The sequence below is a fragment of the Doryrhamphus excisus genome, chromosome 12, assembly GCF_030265055.1.
Source record: "Doryrhamphus excisus isolate RoL2022-K1 chromosome 12, RoL_Dexc_1.0, whole genome shotgun sequence".
In the NCBI taxonomy this organism is placed as follows: domain Eukaryota; kingdom Metazoa; phylum Chordata; class Actinopteri; order Syngnathiformes; family Syngnathidae; genus Doryrhamphus; species Doryrhamphus excisus.
In genome coordinates, this window is record NC_080477.1 from 13,344,099 (window position 1) to 13,355,208 (window position 11,110).

Genomic DNA, 11,110 nt, shown 5'->3' on the forward strand with positions numbered 1-11,110 from the left:
TCACTACGCAATATTTACCTGATGCCTGTGTCGCCCTCTGCTGGCGAATATCTATATTACACTAATACAGTACGTGCTAGCTAGGTATTATAATAATAATAGTTACCCCTAATATATTACACATATAAAGTATGACCATTTATGTTCATACGTTCAAGCGCTGTCAGAAAAAAAAGCGAAGGAACGAGAGACGTAGAACCGATTGCGTTTCCGGGATGGATTGCTAGTGACAACCGTCATACAGACGTCGCATCGAGTGGCTAGGCCCACTGGTGTGACACGTCAACTTTGCCGCCATATTGGATGTGTCAAGGCTTGGGAAACATTGCTGGAAAACAAGAAACACTGGTCTACGGTAATCACGTCTACGTCAGTTTTTTTGAATTTGTATTTGTGAAGAATATAAACATTTTGTACAATGTCTTTCCAGAAGACCACTGCATGCTTTTGACTGTGGTGTTCTTATATTTTGTGGCGTGTAATTTGGAGCGAAGGAGGTTGAGCGGCTATAAATTTGAAATCCAAAAATACTTTCATCTTGGAGCTGCCAGGGGGCAGTATTGCATCTTTTATAAATGATATTTTTAGATGAGGCATTCATTCATACATTATACTGCATTATACTGCATTATTTTCAAACGGAATGTTTCCCTCTCTAAACTGAAAACTGAAACTAAAACTGTATAATGTATATGTTGTAGCTAAAGCTATTTTCTCACCATCATATCTTTCTCACGTGTCAGATCTTTTGACTGATATGACTTTTAGTGTGACTGGGCAAAAGACTGTTTAAGGAATGCTGAATATCACTGCCACTGCCACCAGTGAATTATGGTAGTGCACATGCTCATGGACGTTACTGCATGACTGATTAATGCCATGCAGCAGAAAAAAAAAACAAAGAATCACTGACATGTGTGCCGAGAGGCACATCATCCTAGATCAAGGCCAAGAAATACAAAAGGCATCTCCCTCTGAGCACAAATACAGTAGAGTAATTATTATAATTAAACTATAAACCATCCATGAAGTGCAGTTCTCATCCACGAGAGACTTAGATGCTGCTTGTGTTGAGCCCATGGGAGATTATACATTATTTCAACCTGCTGGCCACATGACTTAATCCACTAAATGCGTAAAAAATCCTTGAAAACCACATCAACTCCCTTAGCTGCCTTTGCGTAAACTGGCCCAAGTTTGTAAGAGCAGCGCTAACTTACAAGCATCAGCATGACTCATTTTTAATCCTTTGGGAAAAGTTAACTGAGACGGTCCACCTCGGAAAGTCAGTAGTGTACACTGATGTTCACAAGTCTAAGCCATCAGTGACTTTTATGTAGCAATCATTTTGACATATCACATATATATCTCCTTCAAACTATAAAAGATGCATAGAAAACATCCTTTACTGCAGTGATATGATGCTAAGGGATAAGGCGAGGGTCATTCGGGAGGAGTTCAGAGTAGAACTGCTGCTCCTTCACAGTGAGAGGAGCCAGTTGAGATGACTCGGGTATCTAGTCCTTGAGCCTCTAGGGCAGGGGTCTCAAACTTGCGGCCCACGGGCCAAATGCGGCCCGCGAGACGCTAGTTTGAGGTCCCCACCTTGATACCAAAGTTTAATGTTGAAATGACAGCTTAAAGCTGTGTGCACACCGGACACAATTAACATGATTTTGCCCCGCCCATACTGTTACCCTACCCTGTTACCCCGCCCTGTTTTGCTTTGGATTAGCAATGAAGCTAAAGGCTTATGACGCTGGGTACAAATAAATGCAGGAAATGATTTGGAATAAAACGGAAAATACATGTCAAGATAAAGCATCTCATCAAACATGTTGTTAAAGTTACGACGCTGCTCCTAGAGTACGATGCTAACTTGCTAATTGGGTAAAATTATTAAGTTTCATTAATGTTCATGTCAAAGGTTAAATAACTGTTAATACTGTATATTTGAATCTGAAAAAAATAATTTCTCTACCAACTGTATGTGGTTTCTTACGTTTTTCTCATTTGCTGTTTTATTATTATTTTACTTATTTATTACTGATTGATTTATTTATTGTCTTTATTCTTAATTTGTTTATTTTATTTTTTTTAAATCTTATTTTGTGCGGCAATAGATAGAGCAACAAAATACTCGCCTTGCTTGCACTTTGGTGCGATTACAAACACAAAACGCCATGGTGTGCCATGGTGGAGGTCTGCACGCTGATGATTAATAGTCATATGTGATCAACATAGCATAATAATATAATAATAATAATAGAGGCCCAATACCTTTTGCATACTGTATATCATCTGGAAGTGTGACTGTCACAGATTAATTAGCAATAATCCAAGACTTTAAGAGTCAACCTTTAAAGTCTAATCAAACATCTGCTGAGATACTTCAATCAAAGTGAACAGACAGACAGGTCATTACCATCTCACTCCAGCAACCACTAAAAACCATCTTTCATTCCCTATATTAGATTATGTTTTCATTTTCCTTTGCAACATTCATTACACCTCCGTCCCCTGTAGCTACTGCGTTATCGAGAAATTACTCGTAATGTCCGCCTCTTGCGGTGCTAATTTGTGGCGCCATGTCTCTTAAATGTTTAATTGTTCCTGATAAGAATGTCACAAAAAGGGACTGGAGTGTAATGGATGGGGCTGGAGTTCCTTCACTGTGTGTGTGGAGGTGATAAGTGACCTTTCTGTATGTTGTATGCCTGACATCCACATCCTGTGGATGTGTATCCATGTGACATTTGTTTCTAAGCATCAAGGGTATGACTGCCGGATTGAGATCATCATGGATGCAGATAGGATACGTCCATCATTCTGAAGCTGGCCTTGATTAGAGTGCTGAGAGAAGGTCTTTGACCTGTGGTGTGAACCTTGCATGGTAATGGCTGCAGTGGCAATGAGCGCAGATGAAGGAGGGGCTTCTTTCACCTTGTATGTGTGCGGCATGATCAACTGATGCTAGGTAAGACTACCACTGCTGTATTGTCTGTTTTTTTCTACTCAGAAATGATCAGTATAGAAGATGAGCAACTACATAGAATAGAAACATGCTGCATCCAAAAGGTTCAACTTTTGTCTTGTCAGAGGTCTTAGAGATCATCAATATATTTTCTTGCAAAATTGAGACAAGCCTTAATCTTAGTTTTGTTCAGCAGTGGAACTCATGCAGGCTGATTTTGCCCAGTGTCTGAACACTGACCTTAACTAAGCCAATTGAGGCCTGCAGTTGTTTAGATGTTGTTGTGGGGTCTTTTGTGACCTCTTGTATGAGTCGCCGCAACACTCTTGAGCTAATTTTGATTGGCCGGACACTGGGAAGGTTCACCACTGTTCCATGTTTTCAACAGTTGCGGATAATGGCTCTCGCTGTGGTTTGTTGGAGTCCCAAAGCTTTAGAAATTGCTTATAACCTTTCCCATTAGATTATGTTTAAACAGGGGCAATCACTTTTTCCACACAATAAGAAATCAGGGAGGGGGCAAACACCACTATAAATGTTGCCTTGACGTTGTGTATGGTTTAAATAAAGCACACCAGGGTTGCTTCGGAGCGGCACTTTACTTAAATAAAACAAGTACTCCATACAATGTGCCCCTCTCTTATAGAAATCAACAGCAAAAGGGAAGTACTTAAGGCACGTCCCTTATTTATAGGCGGGAAGTATGGCATCAATTAGCGCACGGATACATACTGATGTTCCAAATTTTGACTGTACATTAGGAAAAGACATCAAGCATTATTATTTAACTTATTTAACCTATTTTGTGTAATGATAACACAATGCTTAACTGACCCTGTTACATACAGTACAGTTACATACAGTATTCCAATGGTTGCTATGAAGTAATAATCCACCACTGGCAGTGTAGTTGCTGGATTTTCCTCATATTCCCAGAGCACATGTAATCTTTTTCATGGACAAGCACGACCTTTATGACCTCAATCTCCAATATCACTTGTGATACAGAAGCACACGCACATATATAGAAATTCCTCATCCAAGATTAGTCGTCAGATTATATAGTATATTATATATTTGTATTGAAGTGTCATACAGGACTACTGTATTAAACCCTGAGAGGTACATTTACCTACAAGTACAATTTTGTACCAGACAATGAAGAATGATGGATGCACAAAGAGAGTTGCTATCAATTGAAAACAGAAACTTATATATGAAATATAATATAAAATATAAAACACAATATATGAAAACCGCCATTACATATGAAGTAATTGTGTATTTCCTCCACAGTTTACAATACTGTATTTGTACAGAACTGAGTTTAGAAAAGGGACAACCAAGTGTACACATTAATATTACAAGAGGTGTGCCACTGGTATAGCGCAAATGGAAAGACAAAATGTTTACAGCCACCATTTTTGGAAATCCTAATTGCACCTGTATATCCCAGAGGTCCATTACTTATGAATAAGTCTCCCTCTGTGGGTGTCCTGCTTTTTGCTTTAAGCCCGCAAGTCCTCCATCTCTTACCAAAACCTAATTTACTCACATGCAGTACGCTCTGCTGTGTGTCTATATAAGAAATAGCCCTGAAGCAGAGAAAATAAACATCTATAATGTTCATTCTCTGGTACACTATATCGCAAAAGTCACTTTGCATCAGCTGACATGCGAGGGAGCTCTAATAATTATGTAACATGCTCACACAGATCAGCTCACACTCTGTAAAGTTGCTCCCACAAGCCTACTCGGTCTAAAAACAGCACAGCCCAATCAGACAAAAGGCATCGAAACTACAGCTCAACATATTGCACTATTAGTCTGACATATTGTAAACAATGTGATTTGTCAAAGTGACCTGGCACCACAATGTAGGCAAGATTTATGTAAATTCATCGACAAATTAGTGAGGCTATGAAGACAAATGTCTAGGGACATATTTAAGAGGCCATAAAGAAGCAGATGTGGTGTGATTCATTTGGTGAATGCGAGTAAAACTAACAGCTTGATTGCATCTGACTATGAAAAAAATAGATGATTTATGTGATAATCTTTTCTGTAATTACTTATTTACAATCACATATTGGGTGATGATTTAAAGCATCTCGCGTATACAATATCTAATATTATATCGATAAATTAACACAAAAATAAATATAATTAATCTGAATGTCTGTCTGTCAACACAAGTAAAAATTATATTTTGCCATGTTCCTCTTGTCTGTGTGCTCCATAAAGTTAAAAAAGAGCTAAATTTTAATTTAAAAATGGACACGCCCACGAGGCGCTTGCTAGCGCATGCGCGGGGGTTTGTAAAATGATCACGTGACAGCGTGTTTTCCGGTTATGTACTGCAGAGGATTCCGGTAAGTACCATCAGCGAGTTGACGATTGTTTACGTCTCTAAATAGTGTACACTTGACAAAAAAATCTTCTGAAAATTCAAACTACGAGGTCGGAATGTCCATTATTACTTGTTTAGCTGTTTAAATAGTCCGCCATTGAAGCACTGCCTGCTATGCCATACATTGTGTTGACAACTCCCCCGAAATCTCCATATACTGTACACACACGCACAGACACAGGCGGGATACAGCCTGGCTATCTTATGAAATATATTCCACGTTATCTTATCATCCATAATGTACTGCAAACCAAAAGCTTTTGTAAGTTTACATTGTCAAGTTCACTGCAACAGAGAAGTACTGTAGGTCTCCTTTAAATGTGGAAGGGAAGGAATTGCAGTGTGCATTTTACTCCAGGGTATCACATAACAATGAACTGCCATAGTTATTCCACACCAGTCATGTATGCCGTGAAAAATGATGGCTTTTATTTGCGTAATTTCTTGTAAAATCCTTCCTATACCGTCTTTTTTTTTCTTTCACTAATTTTCAATTTTCCAAGCAAGCACAGGTTAACAACGAGCTCTTTATTGGACAAAATCACAAACTATGAATGTGTTTGTCAGTGTATTTGTATTCTAACAAACATGTTGTTCTCCCACAGTTGGTGAGGAGGATGAACTCAGGCAATGGCACCAGGAAGAAAGTTGGCAGGCAGCATCAGCATCAGCATCAAGTGAGCAAGATGACGGCTTGTGATGCTGAAACGCTGACTGAGATTAATGGTCTATTCAGTAAATTTAAAACCTATGTCAAACCGTCCAACGGCGAGTGGTGCCTCCCAAATACCAGCGTCACCTTCAGACATTCTGCAAAAGTTCAAAATTGCCACCTTCAAGCCCTGAAGGTGTCACTTAATGCTGTGAAGAACCAGCTCAGTGATAAGAACATCCAAGTGTGGCATCAGCACACCAACTCCACCAACCGTGCTGGGAAGGTCATCGCCGCCGTGCGATCCACTGGCAACGCAGAAATCTGTACTCAGGCTTGGTGCAAGTTCTATGAGATCCTTGGAACCTTCTCTCCTCTTCCTGAGGTGGCACTCCACTCCGGGGAACTAAACACGGTTCACCTGTGTGAAGCGCCTGGGGCTTTCATAAGTGCGCTGAACCACTACATCAAAACCAACAAGTCAACACGCTACTGTGACTGGAGCTGGGGTGCCAACACGCTCAACCCATACCATGAGGCCAACGCCGGAGGCACGACCATCGCAGATGATCGGTTAATCGCCAACACTCTGCCATGGTGGTTCTTTGGCTCAGATAACACGGGCGACATCATGGTCCAGAAGCACCTCCTGGAATTGCAGACATTTGTAGCGAACATGCGCAGAGTTGATCTGGTAACGGCAGATGGTAGTATTGACTGTCAAGAGAACCCCGATGAGCAAGAGGCACTGGTGGCACCATTGCATTACTGCGAGGTCACTGCCGCTTTGCTGCTTCTGAGCCCCAGCGGCTCCTTTGTGCTTAAAATGTTCACCCTGTACGAACACTCTTCCATCTGCTTGCTCTACCTGCTCAACTGCTGTTTCCGCTCTGTCAGCGTCTTCAAACCTGCTACGAGCAAAGCCGGGAACTCTGAGGTTTACGTTGTTTGCCTCGACTACAACAACAAGGAAGCTGTGAGGCCCCTGCTCTCCAAACTCATTCGGAATTACGGACCATATCTAGCGGAAAGGGATGCGCTTTTCCCAGAATCCTCAATCCCAGCGTCATTCCTCACACAGCATGAGGAGTTGTGCCTGTACTTTCACACTCTGCAGGTGGACACCATCACAGAAAACTTGAGATTGTTTGAAGGAATGAGCGCAGAGCAGAGGGAGAGGCTTGATTACATCAGGGATTTTACGGCTCAGGAATACCTGCAACGATTCCAGGTAGGAAGTCTCAATATGTTTACTAACATTACTGACGCCTAGTAACCAGAATACTACACATAACTTGTCTTTCAGTATTCTTTTTTTGACTAATGATAGGCCTTAGTCAATCATGAAACAGCAATCATTAATTAATTAATTAATACATTTTTGGGTGGCACGGCGGACTGGTGGTTAGCGCACAGACTAGGAGACCAGGGTTCAATTCCACTCTCGGCCATCTCTGTGTGGAGTTTGCATGTTTCCTCCCACATTCCAAAAACATGCTAGGTTATTTGGCGACTCCAAATTGTCCATAGGTATGAATGTGAGTGTGAATGGTTGTTTGTCTATATGTGCCTTGTGATTGGCTGGCGACCAGTCCAGGGTGTACCCCGCCTCTCGCTCGAAGACACCTGGGATAGGCTCCAGCACCCCCACGACCCTCGTGAGGAAAAAGCGGTAGAAAATGAATGAATGAATGAATGAATACATTTTTGAAAAACTGCGATAGAGTGAAGGAGAGATGTTCGAATTGCATTGTAATGAGGGATGACTATTTCTATTCAGTATACAGCATGTGTCTGGGTTCGCTCCAGACGTTCACTGCCAATCCAACGTTGATAAGACCCGGTGTTTGTGTGCTCAGGTTACGTTCCTCCCTCGAAGTCGATGGATCTCCCGTAACACCATCAGCCCCGCCTGCTGTCGCGTCTCTGCAGGCCACCCTCTGGGACAGAAGAAGCAAACAGGCTCCTTCAATGAGCGGAGGAAATTGCAATCCCTGAGCTGGAGGGATCGCGTGGAGAGGGGTTGCCATGCCAGATGGATACAGCAACACAGCAGTGCAACCGATGGGGTGGCCTGTGTGCTGCAAGGACCCCTGATTGGCTATCATGTGGATTCCTGGTATGTTATTGTCGGTGCTGCACTGCCTGCAGTCAAAAACTCTCCATTCTGTCCTGGACTCTTGTTAAATCACTTGAATGAAACCCAGGTGTCTTCATCTGAAAACTCTCGAACAGCAGACTTGAATCAGCTGTCTCCCTGTGAGTCATGCCACGTGTTTAGTGCCACCTCCATTTTGTCGGACACGGCAGGTCTTTGCAGTGACAATGAAAGCAACAAAAAGAAAAGGCAGTGTCTGGTGTTTGGCAGCCGTTCGATGTGGGAAACTAGTGGCGACCTTAATGGGGATTTAGTCGTAACGTTTCCATCGGAGTGTCCTAATCCTCAAGGAGGCTGTAGCATACTGCACGATGCGGAGCCACAGTACCAGCATCAACTCGTGAGCTGCATTGTATTGTCACTGCAGAGGCTGACGTCTGGAGATGCACTGCTATTGCCTGTGTCGTCTGCACTCACCCGTGTCTCGGCTGCACTTGTGTTCTGCTTGCACGCTTGTTTCCGCTATATGACATTCAGGTCCCCGCCTCCTTCCGGCTTGGTCGGAGCAGTCCTTGTGTGCGTCGGCTTTTGCCCTCAAGCCGCAAGCCAAATACTCCCAGTGCTGCTTGATGTCCAGAACTGTATTAGTGGGCTGCTAAAAGGAAACGATACAGGCCAAAGTCAGTCTAAGTGTGACACACAGGTGCTCCAATTTGTGCCAATGGATGAGATGCTCACTGGAGGATTGACTGACTTCTTGTGGACAATGAACTCTGAAATCATTCGTCACAGGCTGCATTTGCTCATGCAGGCATAGGACGGACTTTAAGAAACCTTATTTTATATTATATTTTACTTTGGGATCACAAAATACATTTTGGGATGCAATGCAGAGAGAGGTTTAGCCCATAATCCAGACGCATTGAAACCTCTCGGGTCAAAATCAATTCATTATGATCCTTCTTCATATAATAATAATAATGGAAATAGACTTAGTCTTTTACAGGGTTAAACTGTCGCCATTGTACAACCTTCTTAACTGTACAGGCAATGTTACATTTTAACATTGTTTTTCTGCAAATTAGAGATGCTCCGCTAAATCATCCACCAATCAGTATAGGCCAATTTCTGTTATTGTTAATTTCTGATATGCCGCTAAATGCTTTTCAGCGCCGATTACCTATGGCTAGTACTACTGCAGCCCTCCGCCATCCATGAGTGCAGTGTAGTGTCTTTCCCTAAATAATGTGGCCAAAAAAACAACAATCATGTCTGCCATGTGGAACTTAACTGCCAACACATGCCACAAAAACTAAGTTGTGGGAATAGCATGTTAAAAAGTTTTAATTTGATACGGCATTTGAAGAACAAACACTTGACAGAGTATGGTGAGTTTTTGAGGCTCATCAGTCAAACGGTAGCCAACACAACACAAAATGACCAGCCTGGAAGACACTGGATTTGCCGAGTGTTGTCTCACTTAACCTGGAAGTCCTGCTAGAGCTCCACCAATGTATTCCTACATCCAGATCTCCTTAAAGAAGTCTTCCCTGTAACTTTCACGAATGCTTGACGTTCTTAGAAAAGTTTCTTCATATCATGCAGCCATTCAATTCATGATGCCCCCTTCTTCTTTATTAATTAATTGCTAATTAATTTTTGCGTCCCTTGGTAGCCAAGGGACCTTGAAATTGTCCTGACTTTCCCCCTTTCCTAAAGGGACTCTATGCAACTCTCTCCAAACTGCATTTTGTTTTAAACCCAAAAATATAAGAACACCATCACCATATCGTGACCAATCGTGGTATAAAAGAACAGCTTGTGTGTTCTGTCGGCGTACTCAAAACAGAAAGAGTTGGAATGTTGGCGATTCCATACAGCTGCATACAGTTCAGTCCCTTGAATGCTTTGAATATGAGTGTGCTTACTTCACATACGTACTTGGATCTTATTTTATTTTCTTCATCTCCTCACGGTCATCTTCTCCTAACAACACACGATGAGAGTGTGCCTGATTTGCGAATAAAGACATGAAAGACACACGAAAGCAAAGCTAAAGCTTTTTGATTGACCTTTTTTGGATTTAAATTTCAACTGTTGTTGCTTGTGGGCATTTGACTTTAGAGGTTCCATTTTGTTACAGTATATTTCTAAACTGACTCAAAAATTGTGTGTGAGGTGATAATTTTTCTAAAGTATATATGTATATAATTTTTTTACTCTGAATCAAAATGATTGAAATTAATGTTTGAGTTCGATTCCACCCTCGGGCATCTCTGTGTGGAGTTTGCATGTTCTTCCCGTGCATGTGTGGATTTTCTCCGGGTACTACGGTTTCCTCCCACATTCCAAAAACATGCTAGGTTAATTGTCGACAAATTGTCCATAGGTATGAATGTGAGTGTGAATGGTTGTTTGTCTATATGTGCCCTGTGATTGGCTGGCGACCAGTCCAGGGTGTACCCCGCCTCTCGCCCGAAGACAGCTGCGATAGACTCCAGCACGCCCCCAAACCTTGTGAAGATAAGCGGCATAAAATGAATGAAAGAATGAAAGTGCTGGATACGGTAGCAATATTCTTGCAATTTTGTTTGGATTAAAAGCAAAATAAACTTACAAAGTTGGGATATTATGAGTGTTTTTGTGCCTTTCAAACATCGTATTTGGTTTTCCAGCAGTTCCTAGTTTTGTCATCAAACTGCATTGAGTATTACAGAGCATTTTGTATCTACATTTCATTTCTAATTGTGGGCGTGTGTGCATATGATAAAAATTTCATCAGCACTCATGCGCAACTCTAATCACTGAGGGTTTTTAGGGGAGATTTAAACAAACAAAAGTCCCTGATGCTGAATGCACAGCCTCCTGTCAGTCACAGATGGTTAGTAAGCTACTGCGGCCTACCCTGTAGTGCTCCTTGTCTCCAGTAATGCGTTATTTTGTCCCACGACACGCTGGAGCTTTGTGTCTTTTGGC

The 11,110-nt window shown here is 41.8% G+C and overlaps 1 protein-coding gene across 1 annotated transcript; it reads left to right on the top strand.

The window, feature by feature from the left end:
* Positions 1-320: 320 nt before the first annotated feature.
* Positions 321-10,761, top strand: cmtr2 (cap methyltransferase 2). Its single transcript, XM_058089031.1, has 3 exons — positions 321-355; positions 5,990-7,267; positions 7,896-10,761. Exons 2-3 carry the CDS (start codon positions 6,002-6,004, stop codon positions 8,949-8,951), a joined length of 2,322 nt encoding a protein of 773 aa, XP_057945014.1. The 5' UTR covers positions 321-355; positions 5,990-6,001; the 3' UTR covers positions 8,952-10,761.
* The last annotated feature ends 349 nt before the right edge of the window (positions 10,762-11,110 follow it).

Coding starts and splice junctions, on each gene's coding strand:
- cmtr2 (XM_058089031.1), top strand. CDS start 6,002: ATGAACTCAGGCAATGGCACCAGGAAGAAAGTTGGCAGGCAGCATCAG. Junction 7,268..7,895: donor AATACCTGCAACGATTCCAG/GTAGGAAGTCTC, acceptor TTGTGTGCTCAG/GTTACGTTCCTCCCTCGAAG.